The sequence below is a fragment of the Myxine glutinosa genome, chromosome 2 (genome assembly GCF_964187855.1).
Source record: "Myxine glutinosa chromosome 2, kmMyxGlut1.1, whole genome shotgun sequence".
In the NCBI taxonomy this organism is placed as follows: Eukaryota; Metazoa; Chordata; class Myxini; order Myxiniformes; family Myxinidae; genus Myxine; species Myxine glutinosa.
The window spans coordinates 142,483,626-142,510,162 of record NC_136262.1 but is presented as its reverse complement, the minus strand read 5'-3'; the positions used below and the strand labels follow the sequence as shown (position 1 = coordinate 142,510,162).

The window sequence follows — 26,537 nt, the reverse complement described above, 5'->3', positions numbered from 1 at the left end:
CCGGTGCTATTAATATTGGTATAATTTTTGTTCGGCAAAGTACATTCTAATTAAGGTACTATTGCTCAACATCCCTTTTCACAAGGAGAACTCCAACCTTTAGCTTAGACAAAGCTTTATCCGCCAGGCTGCGAGGCACAGCACACTCGCCTCCCCGAGCTGGGGCCTTTGGAAACTATAAACAAGCTAGCAGGCTAAAAGACTTTTAAAACCAACCAATTCCCCCCCCCCCCCCCCCCCAGCCACTACAAAAAGTACAGCTCTTGTCCCTAGATACATGCCAACCAAGATTTACATGGGACTTAACAGAGACGACTCGCTTCCCTACTTTCAGCTACCTTGGGTAGAATCTGGCCCAAGTCCCAACGTTTTTCACTTCAACCCCACTTTGTCAATTAGCATTCCCACTTCACGAATCAATTCCTCCCACAGTTGTCTGTTCATCGGCTCTTGTGCAAATTATTAAGAGGGGACATTCCAAATGTTCCCCGACAATTCACAGCAGGTGACCACAACAGGTGGCTCATCCCCCTCGCACATACTCATCCTCAACAGTATATGACCATATTTGACAATTGCTTGATCCAACATCAACCAGAACTTATCCTGACACTCCATCAATATAACTACGTGGCCGGCTGCACGAACACACCCGGACAGACACGGGCGAAACCATAACCACAATTAAACTACGCATCCCTGCATTCCAAGAGTTTACAGCTTCAATCCCAAAGCTGTACGGCTCAGAGCCGGGCAAGCGCAAGAAGCGCGCCATCCCGCCAGCCAATAACTTCACCAAGACTGCCGATTTGGCACAGCACAAACAACGCCATATCCTGGAGCATGCATTTTATCAAATGAATTCCATTGACTGCAAAGGTGTTACAACTCTGACACTTCCCCTCTCAGCTTCTGACATTGGAAGCGATCCAACGCAATGACATCATCCTCCTTTGAACTCGGCGCACACGCCCTCTCCTTACCAGTCATATACACTCAGCACCCATCAATGGTACACGCTGGCATCCTATACCAACATGACAGCATCACTCGGATAGACGGTAAACGCGCATCCCCCCTGCCGGAATTAGTTGGTGGTCGTTAAATATCCCACGGTGTTCCTGGCAGGTGAACTATCGCTGGCCCCCTTGGTCTTAACCCGAAGGGGCACTGCATCAGCGGCACAGCTGCACCTTGTCATCTGAACCTCTGCTCATCACCTGGCCTTCCTCAGCACATGACCCCGAAGTCTGCGCGTGTCACTTCTTTCACTCCTCCCTCACCGGTGCACACGTGCTTCTCCGCATCGGTCGGCATGGACACTGTTTGAACCTCCTGCACACCTGTCTCATAAAGAGACACTCACACACGTTCGCGCTTCCACACGATATCTCCAAGAGTACTTTGGTACGCAAGTTCCTGCAGCCCATCTTCATATTACGTATGCCTGCCGGCGAACGACGGCTCCGATTTGCCACGTTTCCATTTCTGAATTCACCACAGAACTTCAAAAGCCGATCTCAACTTTATTTTACAAGATCCCTGCGTACAGTGCGCTCGAGATTAATTCAAAGCATAATTTGACAATCGCTTGGCTTCCGGTCAGAATACACAACAATTAAATGTGCGCATTCCATTCTCGCTTCATTGCAAACCCGAGTTTTAACAATTTTAATTTTTTACCACACAGCAAACCACATCCAGCATTTTCGCAATTTAAAATGTTCTTTTCCCGATCTTCCATGGATGTCCGGTCCACAGCAACACCCGAACTTCCACCTGGCACTGTGTCAATCACGGTGCTTTACGTCACGTGTAACTTACACGTACCGCGCCTCTCCCAAACCAACAGTCCGACTCCCCACCAAGCACACTGAAACGACGCCGCACTCCGCTCCCTCCGAGTGATTGCTGCAGTGTCTCAAGCAATTATTTCACCCGGCATGGATCTATCTGCACCCCTTAGGGATCCAATTCACCCTTACTACATATCCAATCTGTTCACCATACCTCATATATTCAACCCCTCCTCATATGGCTTCCCGAATCATCCACACATCGAAGCGGCTACCTCCTGATGCGTGGACATCCAAGCACATATTTACCTGGGCTCCTGGCATTCGACGCAACAGGGTTTTCTCTTCTGCAGATATGAGCCAAATTCCTGCATTTTTTTCCTCTATGTGCCATCTCTATACACCTGTTAATACGATACAATACAACAATACAACACCTGTTAATCAGCCACCATGCTGACACTTCACACACTTCACACAGTAAAGCACTGGATCCAATATGCAAATTAATGCAGTTCACGAAGGCACCTTCATGCATGAGTACAAACCAATGACCACAAGATACAACATGTACACGACCTCTTCACCTTCCATAAACAAATTGGTGAGCAGTATTTGCGGAACATTTTCCCCAGCCGCAAACCCCCACGTGGTGCACGTGGTACTCAATTATATCAGGCCTTACCTGGTTCTCAGACGTGGAGAGGCCTCCTCTGACTTCATGCTTCATGGGGAGGGACCGCCTCCGTGTAGCACGTGTCTTCGATCGTGACGACTCACCCATTCCCGAGCGCTGCTCACATCGAACCATTCTCCCCCTCCCTTCAAAGTCTCTCATTTGAATTTTTGAGTGCCCGATCCAACTCGATTTCCTATCATAAAATGGGTTAACTATCTACCATGCTGCCGGCAGCATATTTCTCACACCCGTTCTGGTATCCTGTGCATCTTGAAGGCTTTCTCTCAAACTAGCCATCCTTCAAACTGGCCAATCTGTTAATTTTGCTTCCCCGCGTCCATGGATTCCACAGGTCCATGCTTTCAAATATCCCGCTGCTGGCCCTGTAATTTCAACACCACCCCTGCTAAACTGGCCTGTTTGGCGGCTGCGCTTCTGGTGCGGGCTTCATCCCGCCACCAGGAATATTCCATCCATTGCACTGCCTTTTTCTGTTGGTGGGCTTTTTCCAACTCCTCACCCAGTGCCTCTACAGCCACTAACTTAAAGGATCCTTCCTCTGGCCATGCTTCACTCAGGGTTTTGGTCAGTTTTGCCCAGGCTTTCAATGGTTTTCTCGCTTCCTTCCCGTGCTTTTCACCCCTCAGCCCAAATTGGGCTGTGAGCCGCCTATCACGCAAGCTGTTGAATCTCAGAAACTTGTCTTCTGATTCTGTTGTGGCTTTGGGTCTGCCAGACCTCTTCCTGTCAGAGTTTCCTCCAGTTTCCAACATACTACTTCCTGCAGTGTAATATTGTCCAAATAATGCTTCAGACGGTGTAATAACAGTCTGTTCCAATACTGCTTTTACACAGACGGGGTTTGATTACAAGATGTAATCAAGTAATCAGCAGAGGTTGGGCCACAGGGAGAACATAACACAGCTGGGGAGCGGAGTGACGATACACAGTCCGCTTCCGGCCTCGCTCGGACCTCCCAGGTGGATATAGTCTGGCAGAGAGTGGAAATGTCATTTATGGTTTTAGACTGCCCCCCAGAGGATTGGGAGGGTATCACGGGGGAAAAATACTCATTATTCTGGTGTACTTAGAATCACTGCCACAACATATATATATATATATATATATATATATATATATATATATATATATATATATATATATATATATATATATTTATTCAACGACATAACAGCGTGACGAGCGCTGTCCCGGTCTCCTGTGGACCGAAGTCCTAGACCAAAGCGTCACCTCCGTCCCCCACTCTGTCAACAGACAGAGATTTATTCTTTGGTCCCCATTGGCTAAACATCAAGCAGAGCCGCCAATCCAGATTTCGGGCTTATTAACCTGTTTTGGGGCCACAGGGAAGCCCTGCCTTTTTTACTATGAAAAAGGTAAAAAGTCAAACATTTGAACAGCCTTGGACGTGCACCTTGACCCCATGGTCAAGGCACAACGTCAACAAGGCTGTCCCAATAACATTACACATGCGCCTCAACCCCAAGGGAGAAGCACATGGTCATTCAAACGCATGCATCATGCCCCCGAGGGGCCGCAATGCATGGTCATACAATTGGGACCACTCCTCTTAATAGGAGTAAGACCCCTTAATCCACCGACAGGGCATTACTCCTGCCAGGTACGATTTTGCAGGCTTGTTTACTGTTATGAGGCCACAGCAAAAGGCCTGCCTTTTTTACAATGAAAAAAAGGTAAAAAGTCAAACATTTGAACAGCCTTGGACATGCACCTTGACCCCATGGCCAAGGCACAACGTCAACAAGGCTGTCCGAATAACAATAGACATGCGCCTCAACCCCAAAGGGGAGGCACATGGTCATTCAAACGCAGGCATCATGCCCCCGAGGGGCCACAATGCATGGTCATACAATTGGGACCACTCCTCTTAATAGGAGTAAGACCCCTTAATCCACCGACAGAGCATTACTCCTGCCAGGTCCGATTTTGCAGGCTTGATCACCGCCACAGGATGGCACACTGCAAAAAATCTAACCAATGAGGACCAAACTCGTCTATTAAGTTGATCAAGGCACCTCCTAGCTTTAATGGTGAGCACCAGCCACGGATTATGTCTCACACGGTAAAAACCGCATGACCCGCAAGGAACCAACAGCCTGTCTGCCACACAGACCATCGTTCCCACCAGTGCAAACCAGGGGGTGTGGTGCGATCGGCGGGGATAATAATCAACGACATAACAGCGTGACGAGCGCTGTCCCGATCTCCTGTGGACCGAAGTCCGAGACCAAAGCGTCACTTCCGTCCCGGAGGCCTCAGCCCGGCCACTCTGTCAACAGACAGAGATTTATTCTTTGGTCCCCATTGGCTAAACATCAAGCAGAGCCGCCAATCCAGATTTCGGGCTTATTAACCCTCATCAGGACGGCATACTGCAAAAAATCTAACCAATGAGGACCAAACTCGTCCATGAAGTTGATCAAGGCACCTTGCTAGGAGGCAAGGCACCTCGATCTGTTCAGCCGTTGTTGAGATTTTCGTATTTTCATGAAAAAAATATGGCGGCCGAACCACGTGACCTGTGACGTCATAATTACCATTAAAATATTCTACAGACCGAGTCCCTCCTCTGGTGAAAATTTGATCTCAATCGGTCCTATTATTGCAGAGAAATTGGTTTTTAAAGGAAATTAAAACTTAAAATGGCACTGAGTTAAGGATCATCGGAATTATCAGAATTCCCAAAGTTCAAAGTGCCATAACTGTGTCAAAAATGATCGAAACGTCGTGAAGTTCGAACTTGATCTGTAACTTATCATGAGGAAATGATGTGCCAAGTTTGAAATCATTAGCATTAAGCGTTTAGAAAAAAAGTCCGGAAAGCTGTTCTTTGCGTGACGGACGGACGGACGGAGGGACGGCGTGCAAACCTATAGTCCCGGTGTACACCGGTAGGGGACTAATAAACGAACTACTAGCTTCTAATCTGGTGTGTGAGTGTATCTACGCATGAGGGAGAACGCTATTGAAAATTGGGTTGCCACGTCAAAATCCAAGATGGCCGCCGGCATGTATGTCTGAACCTTCTGAGCTGAATATCTTGAAAAACAAGCATTCTGAGTATTGCGCTGCAATACATTTCCCCGACCAAAGTTCAAATTGCCATAACTTTGTCAAAAATGATCGAATATGCAAATTTATGCACGGTTGATGCTGGTTGTTAAACTTGATCTGAGGTATGCTGAGACACATGTGTGTCACGCCTCGCCTCGTTGATAAGCCCGCAAGGTCGCTCCGTGGAGCGGCCTGCACGTATTGCACTGTGTGAATTATATAAATTATTACCAATTTACGGTCTGAGGTACTAGCGATTCAAGAGATATCCATTTTTTTATGGCACATTGGAGAAGCCAATGCGAGGTTTCTTCTTCCTCAGCTTGTCACAACTCTGTCAAATGCGATCGAGTTAAAAAAGTCAGAATTTGACCAAATCTGTTTTATTCGTTTGTTAATATACCTCAGCTATTGACAAATCTTAAATTAGAATTTTCTTTGAGATTAAAATGCCCGCGACAGGTCGTGTCCAACGATGCTTTCAGTCTGTACGTGTGATAAATAATTAAATCCGCACACTTGACGCCTCTTCTTCTTCACGCAATAACAACTTCTAGCTTCCAGACCGTACATCCAATCATCTTGAAATTTTGCACACTTGTTACTCTTCATGACTTATACTATAGTATGAAGTTTCACGTCGATCAATAAAGCGATTCAAGAGATATCCTTTTTTGTTTTTTAATATTTTCGTTTAATTAACGATATCTGCCAAACCACGTGAGCTATCGCAAATTCCAAAAGGACATTTTAGTAGACTGACATGCGGAACAGATCTGTGAAGTTTTCCCTTGACTGGATCAAAAATGAGGGAGGGGCTCGGTTTTAAAAGTTCATGCTTAAAAACGTCATAACTCTGAAACCATGTGACGCATGATGTCATGCTCGCTGACATTTTTGTACGTCATGAGGTATGCGATTCTGCCTGCAAAGTTTGGCCTCGATCTGTTCAGCTGTTGCAGAGAAAAAGGGGTTTTCGTGTTTTCACGAAAAACAATATGGCGCCCGAACCACGCGACCTGTGACGTCATAATTACGATTAAAATATACTACAGACCGAGTTCCTCCTATGGTGAAAATTTGATCTCAATCGGTCCTATTATTGCAGAGAAAATCTTTTTTAAAGGAAATTAAAATTTAAAATGGCACTGAGTAAGGATCATCAGAATTATCAGAATTCCCAAAGTTCAAAGTGCCATAACTTTGTCAAAAATGATCGAAACGTCGTGAAGTTCGAACTTGATCTGTAACCTATCATGAGGGAACCATGTGCCAAGTTTGAAATCATTAGCATTAAGCATTTAGAAAAAAAGTCCGGAAAGCTGTTCTTTGCGTGACGGACTGACGGACGGAGGGACGGCGTGCAAACCGAGTCCCCTCCGGTGTACACCGGTAGGGGACTAATAAGCGAATTACCAGGTTCTAATCTGGTGTGTGGGTGTATCTCGGCACAAGGAAGAACGGTATTGAAAATTGTGTCGCCACGTCAAAATCCAAGATGGCCGCCACCATATATATGTCTGAACCTTGTGAACGAAATATCTTGAAAAATAAGCGAAGTACCAACTTCTAATCTGGTGTGTGGGTGTATCTAGGCATAAGGATGAACCCTATTGAAAATTGGGTCGCCACGTCAAAATCCAAGATGGCCGCCGCCATGTATGTCTGAACCTTGAGCTGAATATCTTGAAAAATAAGCGACGTACCAACTTCTAATCTTAGTGGGGCGGCTTAGCCCAAATATTCAAAAGAATTGTGCATTTTGTGATACAAGCACCAAATTTGGCACACTAGTAGACTATCATATTATGAAAAGATCTGGATATTGGGCCATCTCAGATTCAGAGATTTGATTTTTGCAAGATTTGCAGATTTTGCAAGCTGAGATTGCAACGCCAGGGACGGCCGACTCCTTCCTACGAGCTGCCCACGTCACCCGCACAAGAAGAGCTCATCAAATCACTGCAGCGGCACTGCACATCCTGCAACACCGTGCGTATGAACGCCACTGTATGACATATGCTGATGATGCAGAAGACCTGCCTGAGTTCGAAGACTGGTGTCACCAGAGAGGAGAAGACATTCCCAACTTTCAGTACTGGGCAACTGTGCTGGAACTAGAGATGTTGGTACTGGTCTACGTGCGTTCTCTGCGGCAGGCTTCATTCACGACGTACCTTGATGCCCTGACGGAACTGGTCCCATGGTTCCATGCCTTAGACCACACACACTATGCCAGGTGGGTCCCTGTTCACCTGAGGGACACGGTTGCACTCCCAATGAAGCACCCAGATGTAGCCAGAGAATTCAGGGCTGGCAACTTCACTGTACAGAAGACGAAGAAGGTGTTCTCTTCGATCCCAATCGAATCGAAATCTTGCAAAAATCAAATCTCTGAATCTGAGATGGCCCAATATCCAGATCTTTTCATAATATGATAGTCTACTAGTGTACCAAATTTGGTGCTTGTATCACAAAATGCACAACAGGTTTGCTATGCTGCTACACTATCTGGTGTGTGGGTGTATCTAGGCATAAGGAAGAATGCTATTGAAAATTGGGTCGCCACGTCAAAATCCAAGATGGCCGCCACCATATATATCTGAACCTTGTGAGCAAAATATCTTGAAAAATAAGCGAAGTACCAACTTCTAATCTGGTGTGTGGGTGTATCTAGGCATAAGGAAGAACCCTATTGAAAATTGGGTCGCCACGTCAAAATCCAAGATGGCCGCCGCCATGTATGTCTGAACCTTGTGAGTGGAATATCTTGAAAAATAAGCAAAGTACCAACTTCTAATCTGGTGTGTGGGTGTATCTAGGCACAAGGAAGAACGCTATTGAAAATTGGGTCGCCACGTCAAAATCCAAGATGGCCGCCACCATATATATCTGAACCTTGTGAGCAAAATATCTTGAAAAATAAGCGAAGTACCAACTTCTAATCTGGTGTGTGGGTGTATCTGGGCATAAGGAAGAACCCTATTGAAAATTGGGTCGCCACGTCAAAATCCAAGATGGCCACCACCATATATATGTCTGAACCTTGTGAGTGAAATATCATATCATAGCATGTTTTCTGCGTCTTCCACTTTGTCAACTCACGTCACCTCCCTGACGGGGGACCTAGGCGTAACGCTTGTCTCAACGGGTAATCTACAAACTATCTAGTTATTATTCTTTATCATTTACCTTGGAAAAAAAATTAGGTCATATTTGTGGATGTTGACTTCTCTTCATTTTGCTTGCAGGCCATCTCAACGCAGACATCATCGTGTGAGAACGTGGACACGGAAGGTAGACATTTTCCAAAAGGACTTCATCTTCATCCCCATCAATGAGGAGTATGATTATTTCCATGAGATTGAATTAATATATTGGCCGAACATGAGTATGCAAATTTTGATGACATAATTCTTGTTTTTCGCTCACCTGGAACGGGGAGCTTATTGTGTGGATGGCGCATCGTCAATCCGTCTCTCTATAAACACTTGCAACTTCTCCGAAAGTGCGAGTAGGATTGTTACCAAACTTGGTGTGTGTTTGATATTTGGTGTGTTGCAACTCCAGTTTGTTCACGGCATTAAATCAGCGTCCACTGGGTGTCAAAGTTTGCTCCAGGTTTTACCCCCCAAAAGAGGTATTTTCCTCTGAAACTACACACACAATTCCGATTAAACTTGACCACAACCTTCATCACCTGTGATGTACCAACCAAAGTTTGTTCACGGCATTAAGAAAATCAGGGTTTAAGAGGGTGTATGGGGAGGAGGGTGGATGTTCAAAGTGTGTCCAGGTTTGACCCCTCCCCCACCCCCCCCCCTCCCCAAAATAAGTATTTGCTTTCTTCTCTGAAATTGTACACCCAATTCTGATGAAACTTCCTGGTTACTCCCTCCTCCGGTATGATAGACCTGAGCCTCCTCCTGATGGTGGAGTTGCTATCTTTATCAAAAACTCTCTTCCTCACTCTCCCTGCACTACCCTCACTCCACACCCACAGGAGTACCAATGGCTAGGGATTCCCCTCCGCTCCCACCTTTTGTTTATATGTGTGTTGTACCATCCAACGAACAGTGATGACTCCATTTAGATCTCTCTGTTTGACAACATGGACCAAATTCTATCCTCTCTTCCTCATATGTGGCGACTTCAACTGTCATCATGCCAGCAGGCTGGGTGTGGGTACCTGTCGCATCAGCCATGACACCTCAGCAAAGGACTTCTGTGACTCATTGGGACTGACACAATCTGCCAATTTCCCGACCCGGATCTCAGCCAATGGTACATCATCTCTTCTGGACTTTGTTTTGACAAACTTCCCTGCAAATGTCTGCTGTTCTTCTTCTGCTCCAATCAGTTCTTCTGATCATGTGCTTGTTAAAGTGGACATCTCTCTGGCCATTCTCAGAGAGCCTCCTCAGTGCCGACGAGTCTGGCATTTCACTCAGGCCAACTGGCATGGTCTTTAAGCAGCCATCAATCATCTGGACTGGTCTCCCATCTCTACTGTCTTTGACATCGACTCATCCACGGAATTCTTCCGAAGAAATTTGCTTTCTTTCATGCACAGATTTATTCTATCTCATCTTCAGTTGTCATACCCTTCCTCCCATCCATGGTACACTGAAGCTTGTGGTGAGGCAGCTGCCCTGAAACAACTTGCCTTCACCTCATGGAAGGCAAATCAAATTGAAGGTAATCTCAGTTCCTTCTACAATTGCTGGAACAAGTGTGTGTCTCCCCACAGGAGAGCCAGGAAACAATATCTCTATACTCTCAAGACTGAACTCTCAAACCTGTCTCCCTCCTCCAAATCCTGATGGTGTCTGGTCAAATCTGTTTCTGATGTTTGTTCTCCCTCCATCCCCTCCTTTACCTCAAACGGCTACACAACTAACACTGCACGTGAAAAAGCTGAATACATCAACTCTGTGTTTGCCTCAAAATCTTGTGTCCCAAACCCATCGCTCTCTGCACTCACCTTACCCAGTCGAACCCAGCTGCTCCTGACCCCAGACTCTGTGTCCTTCTCTCCCGACAAGGTGGAGAAGTTTCTGTCAAACGTCGGCTCCAATTCTGCAACTGGGCCAGACGGCAGCAGCCCACGGGTCCTAAAATCCTGCTCTGCCGCTCCATCTCACCCTCTCTCTGTTTTCTTCACCCTCTCTTTTGCTCAAGGTCATCTGCCATCTGCTTGGAAATCAGTCAACATTCCCGCTATACACACAAAAGGTGCAAAAACAGATCCTTACAACTGCAGACCAATCAGCCTGTTCCCAATCATCAGCAAGGTCATGGAATCCATCATTGCTTTTGATATTAAATTCCTCTTCTTCAATGCTTGATCTCCGATCATCAATTTTGATGCAGACGAGGTCATTCTACTCTGGACATGCTGCTTCTGCTGTCTCAACAATGGATGGAGGTCCTCAATGCCAAACAGGAAATCAGAGCTGTCTCCATTGACATATCTCGTGCCTTCGATATGGTCTGGCTCCTCGCCCTGCTCACCAAACTCTCCTCTTATGATATCCAAGGAAATCTGCACTCATGGCTCTCTGACTTCCTCTCCTGTCGCAGTCGACGTGTGGCTCAAAATTGAATTCTCTGATGTCTTTTTATCTCGGCTGGAGTTCCACAAAGCAGTGTTTAGTAAGGGCATTTTATGAGATATTTCACAAATCTGTTAACTAAATTGTTACCAAAAAATTTCTTCACCAATATGTTTGTAAAGGTGTGTAATAACATGTGTTAAAATGTTGAAGTTCAACTCCCGTGGGAAACCCAGAAAAAAAGCTGTTGAATTCGGGTACCGAAAAATTATTTTCGAGAATTTTTTTTTTTTAAATTGGCCCTTAAGTAACTTATGAGGGGTCAAATAAGGGTTTTTCATGATTCTGAGTTGATTGTTAACATTTATATTTTCACTTTTACATTTACACACAAAGTAGCTTTTATTTCACATACATATACACAAAGAATTAAGTTAAGCACCCCTACACAACGAATTAAGGTAAGCACCCCCTAATATATATTCTTTGTGTATATGTATACATTGGCATATATTCTAAGGTATGTGAGATCAAATAATGATTGGTATGACATTAGCAATTATCCATTGATGAAATTGAGTGATCAAAGTGAAAAAAAGTGATTGGTTGAGTCAGTGATCCGATCACGTGGGTCCTACACACGTTATTGACGCAAAGATCGCTAGAGGTCTTCTCAGAACAATGACTGTACGTTAGAAAACATAAACGTCATCCACACTGTCCGTGATGGACCTATAGCTCCATACTTAAATTGAGGTGAAAATATGCCTAAAATTCCCAAAAAATTTCACCTTAAATTATTCAGAATAAAATATTGAAAACGGCATGATTGTTATGTTTTTATGTGACCATAATATCACTTCTCCAGAAAATATAGCAATATCATGGGTATATTACACTGTTTTGACGACAACAAACTTGTAATGTGCGAGGTTGTAAAAAAACGGGGGGGGTGCTTAACTTAATTCTTTGTGTATATATAATACTCAAGAGTTATTTCTCATTCACAATGTCAGAAGTTTCAACAGTCATTGTCTATGTCTTCTTCAGACTCAACAACATCATGACTGCAGTTTCTGCATGTAATGCCATTACAGACTCCACAGGCCGAGATGCACATGACCCCATGGTCACGTCACTGACTGTCCATCCAGCATGATCTGCATCTCCATCCCAACTTCAGCTGCTCTCTCAGCATTGACTGCGTCATCTCCAGTGCTTGTGAATCCTGTTGAGAAAGACTCGAGCAACTCCTTGTCTCCATCGTTGTCGAATGGCTTGATCTCCTCAAACCATTTTAGGACAAGTTCAACTGCCTCTGCATCTCGCTTCATCTGTGTCTTGGCAAGGTCTCTGTGGACTGGAACATGTTTACTGACGTCCTCCTCCATCTGCCGGTTGACATCAGACAGGTGACTGAGGGTGAGCACCCAGCATTTGTGGCCAGAAAAACTGTTTCTCATTCTTCCTCTGCTCAGTCCACCTTGTGACTTGGCTGCCTTCATTAATGTCTGCTCAATGCAAATGTCACACCATGTGCCGGACCACTCATGACTTGAGTAACGGACAACGTGGTTCCCGTGGGCAGTGAGACGTTCTAAGGTGTCTTTGTAAGCAGGCAAAGTTTCTAGTTCCTTCATGAGTTGACAGTACAGCCGTGCGCCCTTGGCATACTGATGATGGCCTGCAGTGGCAAAGATGTGAAGCATCTTGGTAACAATGCAGGACAGATGCCCATTGTGGTCTGCAAGTCGCTCGGTTCTGATAAAGACCTTGATCACACCTACCATGTGGTGGTACTCCACCCAGAGTGCAGGTGTTCTTCCTCCTTTTGCGAGTCGTTTGAAGGTTTCTTCAAACCTTTGCTCAAACACTGGCACTACTGGGTCTGAGTGTCTGGCTCCCATCTTCCCATCAGCCACCTTCTCCATGAAGGTCTTCATGTCACCACGCTCCTCCTCAGTGAAGGCAAGTTTCATGATGTGTTGATAGATGGCTGCATCGATGAGGAGGTGAACACGGATTGCCTTGTCAAAACATCCTCCATCCATGATGTGGTTGGCTGTCGTACTTCCAGGATAGATCAACTGGATCACATCTAGTAGTCCAGAATCTTCCATGATGTTACCCATTGATCCAAGATAAGACTTCAGCAGGTGAAAACCACCCAACCTTGGAATGACGGGTAGATTTGCCTGCTTTATTATATTCACAGCCTTCAGCCAAATCGGAAGATCAAAGGTCACTATAGCGACCCCAGCGCGCCGTATGCACTCTTTCAGAGTGGTGAAGATGGTGTTGAGGTCATTAGGGTCTCCTTCAATAACTGGGAGGAACTCGATCTGTGTGCTCTGCTTTGCATCATTAGCATGGATTCTCTTCATCCAGCCATTCCAGTTGGAGTGTGGGAACTCAGGATCGTTGGCTTTGATCACCCACCCCACTGCCCAGAGTGTGTCACCTGGAGTGAGGAGTGGCTGATCATGAGCCAGGGAGGAGGAAAGCTCAGCGAGGGGGAGAAACATGATCGCGTTCGTTCCTATCTGTTTCCTGTTCGTAAATGGAATAATCTTTACTTCAGTTCCTCTCAGGATCTTAGCTTTGTCGAGTGCCTTCAACTTCACCCGGGGGAAAGCTGCTGTTGTCTGTGGATCTGGCAAAGGTGGTGCCGGAGAGGTGACTTCGATCCAACCCATTGAGTGAAAGGGAGTGTTTCCGTGAATAGAGACAATGTTTAAATCTATATTGTCTCCAACAAACTGAGTGACTGCATTGTTTGTTTCCCCAACCTCCATAAAGACCACCTGATCATTACTTGACAATTCACTTTCACTGGCTGGCACTTTGGCTGTCATCACTGATTGATCCTCAAGCGCAGCATCAACCGCAACCTCATCATTGATCTGTTCATTGGTTTCCTCCACAATGGTGTCAAGAGTGCCAGAAGTATCTGGAACATCATCTCCACTCCTACTATTAAGGAAGCAGTATTTGTAGTTTTGTGTCTCCGTGTAAGACTCAGTGTATCCCAGCCGGTGGAACTTGTTGAGCATCCATTTTGACCCAAATCTATGATCAAGTTGTATGGCAAGCCCCATTTGGTGTGGCAATACTCCAGACCGAGGTCGACAGGCCTTAATAAAATTCTGCCCCCAAACGGCAACTCTTTCGTCTGTCTTGACAATCGGTCTCAAGAACATCTGAAGGCTTGCAGGAACAAGTGTCAGCTGACTATCGATGTCAGTCATACTGTGTGTGGTGGGGTATGACTTTGGACCTAAATCAATCAAGGCAATATCATTGGATATGAACTTGAGTGCCGTCTTTATGATCTGAGTCTTCTCATCTCCATGGTCAAGATTAGCATGATGCGCTCGCAGAATATTGTCGGTGCCATCTTTGAGACAGAGTACATCTGCCCTTCTTTCCTGTGTTGTGAAATACAAGGTGTCTTCGTATTTCTCTAGAAGTTTTATCTTTAGCCAATGCTTTGAATAAGAAAGGCTCTTCTCTGGTGACTGATCAAACTCCTGCAGCTTTTCATGGACTTGGTCCATGTTCATTACCCCATGCTCTAATTCTGAGTCTAACCATTCGCAGAATTCAATAAAAACTGCCTCTCGCTCCTCATCAATACTCCTCTGTCCTCTCTTCCTTTTTCCTTCCTCATCAGTCTTGGACAAACTGTCACCTCTCGCAAACATAAGTTTGCATCGCAAATGGTACAGTGTTTCTTCTGCTACCAAGTCGTTGATCCCTTCCAGGCGTCCAGTGACTTCAGTGCCCCAGTCATCCCCGCGACTCCGTGCTGTCTTCAGCAAGCTTGCCTTCAGTGTATCTGCAGTCAAATTATCTGGCACTCTGTATTTCTTTCTCGCTTGTGCTGGATTATTTTTGTAGAGCTGGGCTGGTTGGTTGCAAAGAATGCATACATCCTTATACAGGAGGTCAACTGACTGTGATCTTCTAGAACTGCAGCCAGTTGATGAACTGAACTCACAAGTAGTGCGTCTTCTCTTCAACTTTGATGACTCTTTCTCTGCCTTTGATGCTTGAGCTGACTTCTTGGTGGTTGCAACAAAGTTGTTGTACAGATCATTTTTACACTTCTGGTGGTACCTCAGTTTTCCTTCCTTTTGAGCCTCCTTCATACGTTCCACAACAGTAACATTTTCGACAGTTTCTGCTTGTTTCAATAAAGTTGAGTATCCCTTTGGAGTTGCCTGTATGAGCCTTTCAGCTGGTGTATCCGAGCGTGCACAGATGAAGCAATTGAGCACAGGTGGAGTAACGTCTTCATCCATATTGCTAGACTCCATGTCCTGCAAAGTAGAAAATGAGATATATTTAGAAATTATTTTTCCACAAAGGAGTGTCTGTGGTGAAATATAAATGTTAACAATCAACTCAGAATCATGAAAAACCCTTATTTGACCCCTCATAAGTTACTTAAGGGCCGATTAAAAAAAATAAAAATTCTCGAAAATAATTTTTCGGTACCCGAATTCAACAGCTTTTTTTCTGGGTTTCCCACGGGAGTTGACCTTCAACATTTTAACACATGTTATTACACACCTTTACAAACATATTGGTGAAGAAATTTTTTGGTAACAATTTAGTTAACAGATTTTCATATGTTTCCCTTACTATGTTCTGGGTCCTGTGTTTTATGTAATCTTCATCTATGATCTCTCCAACTCTGGAGAATCCTTTATCTTTTTTCTGATGACTCCATTCTTTGCCACTCCATTTCTCATCCCTCCGATCATCAGGCAGCAGCCTCTTCACTCCATGCAGACTTGCATAAAATTACATGCTGGTCAAACACGTGGAACATGCATTTCAATCCTGACAAATCTCACACTCTCACTTTGTCTCTCAGAAAAGAGCGTCTGGAAAACCCTCCCATCTACTTTCTCAACAATCCTCTCAAAGAAGTTCTGCTACTCAAGCTTTTGGGTCTCACTATCTGCCATGATCTTTCCTAGGAAACCACATTTCCAAGCTGGCCTCCAAAGCCAGGTGCCGACTGGGCATCCTCCGTCGTGCGAAGTCCTTCCTTGCCATACCTGAGCTCCTCACCACATACAAGGCTGTCATCAGCAGCTCAATGGAATACTGCTCTCCCATCTGGGCTGGTACTCCTGCCTCACACCGAGCTCATCTTCACGCTGTTGAAACCAAAGCTTTCAGAATCATTGGAATCTCCCACGATGAAGAACTCCGAGGGCCTTTCACTCATTCACCGCAGGCTGGTAGGTGGTCTTTCTGCCTTCTACCGACTCCTCTCCACCCTAGCTCCCCCAGCTATATCTGTGCTCTGTACCCCAAATATTCCTTCAGGATGCACAAGATCTGCCAGCAACCCTCTTCTCGTGAAACTGCCAAAGTCAAAACTCTCTGCTCACCTTCATGCTTTCATCCCTCTTTTTTCCCCTCCCCTGGAACAAACTCCCATGCTCTCTTAAATACCACTGCTCCCTCCAGGTCTTCAAAACAGCTGTTCACCACCATCTCATATGTTCCCCCTTTCAAAACCTTGATCTTTTCTACCTGCGTTAATCCACCCCAAACCCACCTCCTTCAAATTCCCTGTTTTCGTTCCTGAAAGTCCTGGTCGTGTCCATCTTGTTTACCCCGTGTACCCCACCTCAGCCCTCTCTCTTCCACAGATCTCCCGATGTCCTTGTTCGCTCCTGTTGTTGTGCTTCCCTCTCTCCCCACTCTTGTCTCCCACTCCATTTATTATATGTTCTTTGTGTTGGCTCTTATATGAGCCTCAATTTGGTATATAAAAAAATTATAAAGTTGACCACAACCTTCATCACTCGTGATGTACTAATGTCTGGTCATGGCATCAAAAAAAAGTCAGGCGTTTTCCCCCCAAAACAGGTGCTGTATTTACTTTCTTCCCCATTGCATGTTTTGTGGGTCAACCACACCTACCAGTGGTTCCCTGATTATCTTATCGAGCTGTGTGACTATACGTCTATTAATTATGTACTGTTTGAACTCGGTGACATACTGCCTATTGATTCCAAAGGTCTGTTAATTGCATACACTATGGGAGTGTACATTTCAACCCTTTAGACTGCTGAGACCCCTTGGACCTTTGAAGATGCTTTAAGACTCCCAAGATTATTAATACCACGAAGACCCCTTGAGACCTCGAAGACCCAAAATACCCGGAAGTGCCTTAAATATCCTGAATACCCAGAGGACCCCTCTTTTTTTTTCTTCTTTTTAAAAATACTGTCGGACCTCAACCTTCGCAGGTTCAACATTCACGGATCCTGTGTATTAGGGGAAGCCACGTATTTGCGGTTATCAAATTGTGACTTGTTTCTGCGTTCGAGGCCCTTTTTGGTCATATTTTCTGTTTTTCGCGCAAAAAAATACGTTTGATTAGGAGTCCTGAGTGATTATTTTATTATTCTGCCAGGTGAGCGCCCAGGGGTATTTCAATTATTTTTATGTGGCCCCTTCCAATTATTTTTATCTGGATTTTGAAAACAGTAAAAGTCTCAATTTTACCTTGATTAAAGAGTTGTAAAGGTTACCTTTCATTGAATGGCTTTCACTGAAATTCCATGGGTGAGTCGTTGATAAATCTGTAAATATCATTTGAATGAATACATAGTAATAGTGCTGTCATGAAAGAAAGCTTACCTTCTACAATGCCACTTTTCTTTGCATACTAAATCTCGGCTCATAGAAGAGCGAAGATTTGCTTTACTGAAGGCATATTTTACTGGACTGGCAAGTTGCCCGTGTTGTTGTTAGGGTTAGGGTTAGGGGTAGGGGATTCCAAACGGGGTAGGGATGGAGATAACAAAAATGCAAATGACGTCTTCCCTCATCGAGCCGGCAAGCTGGGAGGAGCAATTTTCATTTGTTGCCACATATGATGCAATTTAAATTCCCTGATGGCGGTGAGGTGCTCCGTTTGAAACTGTTTGTTCGATATATTTAGCTTTTTTAAAAATCCTCTGGTCTGTAATAAATATATGTATTGTTGTCAAAGCCAGTGACCAATTGGAAATTAATAGTGGGATGATGGCGCTTACTAATATTAATAAACTTTTTGTTCCGTTGCATTTGTGATAGTTGATAACAATGTGTTCTTTTGTTCGCCTCCCCCCATCCACCTCCTCTGCCCTTTTCCCTGCCATTTCATATCTTGGCTGCTCCTCCCTTACCCCTCCAAGGCACCATTGGTTTTTGGCAGTCATTTGCTTTCCTGGTCTCTCTCAACCACTGTGGGACGTGAATCCAAATTATCATGGTACTCCACCATCCAGCTTGCACAAGAGTGAAGATGACATTGTCATTTTAGACACTCGCTCACTTTGTGTATCAGAGGCAGATAGAGTGCAGCCAGATAATGATGGGACAGCACAGTGTAGTAAGGAAGAGGTGGCTGAGGAGAGAGCACTGCATGATGAAAAGGAGGAGGAGAGGAGATTGCAGCCCATTGAAGAGGAGAGGAGATTGCAGCCCATTGAGGAGGAGAGGAGATTGCAGCCCATTGAGGAGGAGAGGAGATTGCAGCCCATTGAGGAGGAGAGGAGATTGCAGCCTATTAAGGAGGAGAGCAGTGGGCAACCCAAGGAATGGAGTATACAGGCCATTTGCGAGAATGGCGTGCAGCCCGGTGAGCAGGGTGTCACGCAGCCCGGTGAGCAGGGTAGCGCACAGCCCGGTGAGCAGGGTGGCACACAGCCCGTTGAGCAGGGTGGCGCACATCCTGGTGAGCAGGGTGGCACGCAGCAGGGTGGCGCTCAGCCCGGTGAGCAAGGTGGCACGCAGCCAGTTGAGCAGTGTGGCACGCAGCCAGTTGAGCAGTGTGGCACGCAGCCAGTTGAGCAGTGTGGCACGCAGCCCGCTGAGCAGTGTGGTGCGCAGCCCCTTCATCAGGGTTGTGCGCAGCCCATTGAGCAGGGTGGTGCGCAGCGCATTGAGCAGGGTGGTGTACAGCGCATTGAGCAGGGTGGCGTGCAGCCCATTGAGCAGGGTGGCGTGCAGCCCATTGGACAGGGTGGTGCGCTGCCCCTTGATGGGGAGGACCGGATAGCACAGCCCGTTGATGGGGAGGAGAGAGCACAGCCCATTGAGGCAGTGAATGAGGAGAGGAGCACACAACCCATTGAGGTGGGTGCACAGCATTTTGAGATGAGTACACAGCCAAAGGAAGAAGAGAGGAGTGTGCAGTCAGGTAAAGATGAATGTGTTGAGGGGAGAGTGCAGCATGGCAAAGGGGAGGAGATGAGTCGACCACAGACCATTGATGAGAGGAGGGTGCAGCTCATTGAAGAAGAGAAGATGACACATCCTCGAGAGGAGGAGAAAAAGAGAGTGCACTCTGTTGAGGAGAAGAGGAGGAAAACAAAGCCAGATCAAGAGAGAAGAGCACATCACTTTGAGGTGGAACAGGGAAAAAGAGCACATCCCTTAGATGAAAAAATGACAGGGCAGCCTGTTGAGGAGAGGAGGGCGGCGCAGCCCGTTGAGGAGAGGAGGGCGGCACAGCCCGTTGAGGGGAGGAGGGCGGCGCAGCCCGTTGAGGGGAGGAGGGCGGCACAGCCCGTTGAGGGGAGGAGGGCGGCACAGCCCGTTGAGGGGAGGAGGGCGGCGCAGCCCGTGGAGGGGAGGAGGGCTGCGCATTCCGTTGAGGGGAGGAGGGCGACGCAGCCAATTGAGGAGAAGGGATTGAGGGCACAGCCCGTTGAGAAGGGATTGAGGGCACAGCCCGTTGAGAAGGGATTGAGGGCGCAGCCCATTGAGAAGGGATTGAGGGCGCAGCCCATTGAAAAGGGATTGAGGGCGCAGCCCGTTGAGGAGAAGGGATTGAGGGCGCAGCCCGTTGAGGAGAAGGGATTGAGGGCGCATCCCGTTGAGAAGGGATTGAGAATGCAGCCCGTTGAGAAGGGATTGAGGACGCAGCCCGTTGAGAAGGGATTGAGGACGCAGCCCGTTGAGGAGAAGGGATTGAGGGCGCAGCCCATTGAGGAGAAGGGATTGAGGACGCACCGCGTTCAGGTGAAAAGGAGGGCACAGCCCAGAGAGAAAAGGAGAGTGCTGTGCATGGAAGGGGAAGGGAGAGCACATTCTGTTGAGGAGGAGAGAGTACTGCCCATCAATAAATTTCTAAATGAAAACAAGAATGAGGTATTGAAAATTGTGTTGGGTTCAATCACATGTGAGAATGATGCCTATCCGACCAATTTAAACCAAACACATGATGCCCATCAAATTAAGAATGAGATTAGCAGAGTATTCGATGAAGTATTAATGAGTGATAGAAATGCAATAACGTATTGTCAAGACCAAGCTAAGAATACCACTGGAGAAGAAGAAGTGCAAAAAAAGAACAAAGCAGGCCAGGAGGAAGAAAAACCAGTTTCAATTGCTTTTGGATCTTCCATCGTCATCCGAAAAACAATTTCTCTGCAAGAGCCCAAATCCTTAACGCTCGTCTCCAAAATAAGATTCCCAGCTCAGGAAACAAGTGAGAATCAAGGAGTGTTTTTGGGTGACTGTGCACCCTTCAATGCAGATCTCATTATTAATTCAGAACGCACTGATGAGGAAATGAGACCTGCAGAAGAAATGCTTTTTAATGAGGTATGGCAACACGAAATACAAGATAAAATATTGAGGAAAGCAAGTTTGGAGAAGCTGGAGCTATCTACAGAAATGGAAGCAGAGCCTGTTGTAAAAATGACAGAACAGGCTGCTGTGGCATTGGAAGAAGAGATGACTGTGCCAATGGAAGAGGAGGGTACTGTAACATTGAAAGACAGGCCGGTTGTCAAAGAAGACGCTCATTCATTTTTGATGATGAAGAGCAGCATAACGGAAGAGGTGGAAAAGGATACTGCTATAGTGGTTGTACAAGAGGCTGCTATGGAGGTGGAAGGGGATGACTCTGTGGAGGCGGAAGGGGAGGACTCTGTGGAGGCGGAAGGGAAGGACCCTGTGGAGGCGGAAGGGGAGGACTCTGTGGAGGCGGAAGGGAAGGACTCTGTGGAGGCGGAAGGGGAGGACTCTGTGGAGGCGGAAGGGGAGGACTCTGTGGAGGCGGAAGGGGAGGACTCTGTGGAGGCGGAAGGGGAGGACTCTGTGGAGGCGGAAGGGGAGGACTCTGTGGAGGCGGAAGGGGAGGACTCTGTGGAGGCGGAAGGGGAGGACTCTGTGGAGGCGGAAGGGGAGGACTCTGTGGAGGCGGAAGGGGTGGACTCTGTGGAGGCGGAAGGGGAGGACTCTGTGGAGGCGGAAGGGGAGGACCCTGTGGAGGCGGACGTGGGGGACTCTGTGGAGGCGGAAGTGGGGGACTCTGTGGAGGCGGAAGTGGGGGACTCTGTGGAGGCCGAAGTGGGGGACTCTGTGGAGGCGGAAGTGGGGGACTCTGTGGAGGCGGAAGTGGGGGACTCTGTGGAGGCGGAAGTGGGGGGCTCTGTGGAGGCGGAAGTGGGGGGCTCTGTGGAGGCGGAAGTGGGGGGCTCTGTGGAGGCGGAAGTGGGGGGCTCTGTGGAGGCGGAAGTGGGAGGCTCTGTGGAGGCGGAAGTGGGAGGCTCTGTGGAGGCGGAAGTGGGGGACTCTGTGGAGGCGGAAGTTGGGGACTCTGTGGAGGCGGAAGTGGAGGACTCTGTGGAGGCGGAAGTGGAGGACTCTGTGGAGGCGGAAGTGGAGGACTCTGTGGAGGCGGAAGTGGAGGACTCTGTGGAGGCGGAAGTGGAGGACTCTGTGGAGGCGGAAGTGGAGGACTCTGTGGAGGCTGAAGAAGAAACCTCTCTGGAGAAGGAGGGCTGTGTTGTGGTTGAGCGGCAGGGTTCAATGGATGAGGAGGAGGGGGGCTCCGTGGAGGATGAGGAGGCTGCCACCACAGCAGAGGCTGAGAAGGAAGAGGGCTCCACAGTGGCGGAAGATGGGGGCCCTCCCCCAGTAGAAGAGCAGTTCTTTCCGTTAGAGGAACAGCAGTTCTTTCCGGCGGGGGGACCGGAGGTGTCTCTGGTGGGGGAAAAGGAGGTCTTTCCAGTGGGGGAACGAGAGGTCTTGACAGTGGGGGAGCGAGATGTCTCGATGTTGGGGGAGCAAGATGTCTCGACGGCGGGGGAGCGAGATGTCTCGACGGTGGGGGAACGAGACGTCTCGACTGCGGGGGAACGAGACGTCTCGACTGCTGGGGAAGGAGACGTCTCGACTGCGGGGGAAGGAGACGTCTCGACTGCGGGGGAAGGAGACGTCTCGACTGCAGGGGAACGAGACGTCTCGACTGCGGAGGAACGAGACGTCTCGACTGCGGAGGAACGAGATATCTCAACTGCGGGGGAACGAGATGTCTCGACGGTGGGGGAACAAGATGTCTCAACAGCGGGAGATTGGCCCTCCCTCGCAGCGGGAGGTCAGCTCTCAATCGCGGTTGAGGTACAGGTGTCCCTGACGGTGCAGAAGCAGGTCTTCCCAGCATCGGAGGAGCGGATCTACCAGGCTGTGGAGGAGTGGGTCTCCCCGGCGGCGGAGGAGCGGGTCTCCCCAGTGTCGAAGGAGCGGGTCTCCCCGGCGGCGGAGGAGCGGGTCTCCCCGGCGGTGGAGGAGCGGGTCTCCCCGGCGTCGGAGGAGCTGGTCTCCCCGGCATCAGAGGAGCAGGTCTCCCCGGCGTCGGAGGAGCGGGTCTCCCCGGCGTCGGAGGAGCGGCTCTCCCCAACGTCGGAGGAGCGGGTCTCCCCGGCGTCGGAGGAGCGGGTCTCCCCGGCGTCGGAGGAGCGGGTCTCCCCGGCGTCGGAGGAGCGGGTCTCCCCGGCGTCGGAGGAGCGGGTCACCCCGGCGTCGGAGGAGCGGGTCACCCCGGCGTCGGAGGAGCGGGTCACCCCGGCGTCGGAGGAGCGGGTCTCTCTGGCGTCGGAGGAGCGGGTCTCTCTGGCGTCGGAGGAGCGGGTCTGTGCGGCGTCGGAGGAGCGGGTCTCTCTGGCGTCGGAGGAGCGGGTCTGTCCGGCGTCAGAGGAGCGGGTCTCCCCAGCGTCGGAGGAGCAGGTCTCCCCAGCGTCGGAGGAGCAGGTCTCCCCGGCGTCGGAGGAGCGGGTCTCCCCGGTGGCAGAGAATCAGGTCTCCCTAGAAACCATGGAAGAGTATGCTGCCACAGAGGCGGTGAAGCAGTCTGCTGCCGAAGACTCAATAGAGGCATCTGATGATGTGGCCTTGGAGGTGTCTGCCGCCGAAGAGGTCTTGGAGGTGTCTGCTGCCGAGGAGGCCATGGAAGTGCCTGCTGCCGAGGAGGCCTTGGAAGTGCCTGCTGCCAAGGAGGACTTGGAGGCGTCTGCTGCCGAAGGGGTTGTGGAGGCGTCTGCTGCAGAGGAGGCCTTTGAGGCGTCTGCTGCCGAGGAGGCCGTTGAGACGTCTGCTGCCGAGGAGGCCCTGGAGGCGTCTGCTGCCGAGGAGGCCCTGGAGGCGTCTGCTGCCGAGGAGGCCGTGGAGGCGTCTGCTGCCGAGGAGGCCGTGGAGGCGTCTGCTGCCGAGGAGGCCGTGGAGGCGTCTGCTGCCGAGGAGGCCGTGGAGGCGTCTGCTGCCGAGGAGGCCGTGGAGGCGTCTGCTGCCGAGGAGGCCGTGGAGGCGTCTGCTGCCGAGGAGGCCGTGGAGGCGTCTGCTGCCGAGGAGGCCGTGGAGGCGTCTGCTGCCGAGGAGGCCGTGGAGGCGTCTGCTGCCGAGGAGGCCGTGGAGGCGTCTGCTGCCGAGGAGGCCGTGGAGGCGTCTGCTGCCGAGGAGGCCGTGGAGGCGTCTGCTGCCGAGGAGGCCGTGGAGGCATCTGCTGCCGAGGAGGCCGTGGAGGCGTCTGCTGCCGAGGAGGCCGTGGAGGCGTCTGCTGCCGAGGAGGCCTTTGAGGCGTCTGCTGCCGAGGAGGCCGTGGAGGCGTCTGCTGCCGAGGAGGCCGTGGAGGCGTCTGCTGCCGAGGAGGCCGTGGAGGCGTCTGCTGCCGAGGAGGCCGTGGAGGCGTCTGCTGCCGAGGAGGCCGTGGAGGCGTCTGCTGCCGAGGAGGCCGTGGAGGCGTCTCCTGCCGTGGAGGCGTCTGCTGCCGAGGAGGCCGTGGTGGCGTCTGCTGCCGAGGAGGCCGTGGAGGCGTCTGCTGCCGAGGAGGCCGTGGAGGCGTCTGCTGCCGAGGAGGCCGTGGAGGCGTCTGCTGCCGAGGAGGCCGTGGAGGGGTCTGCTGCCGAGGAGGCCGTGGGGGCGTCTGCTGCCGAGGAGGCCGTGGGGGCGCCTGCTGCCGAGGAGGCCGTGGGGGCGTCTGCTGCCGAGGAGGCCGTGGGGGCGTCTGCTTCCGAGGAGGCCGTGGGGGCGTCTGCTGCCGAGGAGGCCGTGGGGGCGTCTGCTGCCGAGGAGGCCGTGGGGGCGTCTGCTGCCGAGGAGGCCGTGGGGGCGTCTGCTGCCGAGGAGGCCGTGGGGGCGTCTGCTGCCGAGGAGGCCGTGGGGGCATCTGCTGCCGAGGAGGCCGTGGGGGCGTCTGCTGCCGAGGAGGCCGTGGGGGCGTCTGCTGCCGAGGAGGCCGTGGGGGCGTCTGCTGCCGAGGAGGCCGTGGGGGCGTCTGCTGCCGAGGAGGCCGTGGGGGCGTCTGCTGCCGAGGAGGCCGTGGGGGCGTCTGCTGCCGAGGAGGCCGTGGGGGCGTCTGCTGCCGAGGAGGCCGTGGGGGCGTCTGCTGCCGAGGAGGCCGTGGGGGCGTCTGCTGCCGAGGAGGCCGTGGGGGCGTCTGCTGCCGAGGAGGCCGTGGGGGCGTCTGCTGCCGAGGAGGCCGTGGGGGCGTCTGCTGCCGAGGAGGCCGTGGGGGCGTCTGCTGCCGAGGAGGCCGTGGGGGCGTCTGCTGCCGAGGAGGCCGTGGGGGCGTCTGCTGCCGAGGGGGCCGTGGGGGCGTCTGCTGCCGAGGGGGCCGTGGGGGCGTCTGCTGCCGAGGGGGCCGTGGGGGCGTCTGCTGCCGAGGGGGCCGTGGGGGCGTCTGCTGCCGAGGGGGCCGTGGAGGCGTCTGGTGCCGAGGGGGCCGTGGAGGCGTCTGGTGCCGAGGGGGCCGTGGAGGCGTCTGGTTCCGAGGGGGCCGTGGAGGCGTCTGGTGCCGAGGGGGCCGTGGAGGCATCTGGTGCCGAGTGGGCCATGGAGGCGTCTGCTGCCGTGGAGGCCTTGGAGGCGTCTGCTGCCGTGGAGGCCTTGGAGGCGTCTGCTGCCGTGGAGGCCTTGGAGGCGTCTGCTGCCGTGGAGGCCTTGGAGGCGTCTGCTGCCATGGAGGCTTTGGAGGCGCCTGCTGCCGAAGGGACCTTGGGGATGGCTCCTGCAGAAGGGTCCCTGGATGCGTCTGCTGCAGAAGGGACCTTGGGGGTGGCTCCTGCAGAAGGGGCCTTTGGGGCGGCTCCTGCTAAAGGAACATTGAAGGCTTCTCCTGAGGAGGCCATGGGGGCTTCTGCTGTGGAGGAGGGCATAGAGTTATCTGCTGCTGCGGATGACCTGGCATTGGAAGCTTCCACTGTCGAGGTGCCCGCTTCGAATGGCTCCGCGGAGGTGCCCGCTTCGGACGGTGCCACGAAGGCACCTGGTTCCTCCTTGCGTTGCAGCTGGCCCACTGCCACTGTGCCCTCTGAAGCCCCCACACCAGGCAAGAGCATGGAGGCACCTGCTGTCAGCGAGTTCAGGGAGGCACCCGTTTCCGGTGTGCTCGGGGAGGGGTCCTCTTCCAGCGTGCACATAGATACACAGGCTTCTGAGATGCACAGGGAAGTACCTATACTTGAGAGGCTCAGAGCTGCACCTATTCCTCTCGAGGCTGGTGTTGCTTTTCCTGCCTGCCAAGCCAGGGAGGATTTGGAGAAAGAAATTGTCAGGTTAAAGAGAAAAGCATGTGAGATTGAGAAAGATGTGGACAAAGATTGTGACAATTATGTCAAAATAAGAAGACTGGAAATAGAAATGAAAGAAATGTTGGAAATTAGCAACAAGGAAAGTGGGCAAAACGATTGGAATACACTGGAAGAAAATCAAGAAATGGAAAAGAAAAGAACTGTTGAAAGAAAAAAACTGTTGTATGACAGGGGACATTTGACAGGTATTGGTGATCCGAGTGACATCGACGATGAAGAGGAGGAATTGACAGATTTTGAGGATGAAGAGTTTGCAGAAATGGAAGATGATCTGGCAGAGACAGAAGGTGAGAAGTTGAGTAAGAAGGACAAAAGGGAAGGTGAGATGGTTGTGAGAGAGGGAGATGATGGAAGTTCCACAGCTTCAGACGTTCCTGATGGATTGGCACAGACACCACTCATCTGCAAACAGTAAGTCGGATGCTTCATTTTTCCTTTCTTGTTCATTCCTTGTTCTTTATTTTATAATCAATCATTTACATCGCTGGGCTTTTATCCTTGTTGTCCAGGTGTCTTTGCT

The 26,537-nt window shown here is 50.1% G+C and overlaps 1 protein-coding gene across 4 annotated transcripts in view; it reads left to right on the top strand.

The window, feature by feature from the left end:
• The window catches only part of LOC137413531 (uncharacterized), a 132,371-nt gene that overhangs the window by 50,344 nt on the left and 55,490 nt on the right, over positions 1–26,537 (top strand). For all 4 annotated transcript variants that reach the window (XM_078771759.1, XM_078771758.1, XM_078771760.1 and 1 more), the window contains 2 exons: positions 8,823–8,915; positions 18,335–26,428. In XM_078771759.1, coding sequence (XP_078627885.1) covers positions 8,823–8,915; positions 18,335–26,428 — 8,187 coding nt within the window. The remainder of the gene's footprint in view (positions 1–8,822; positions 8,916–18,334; positions 26,429–26,537) is intronic.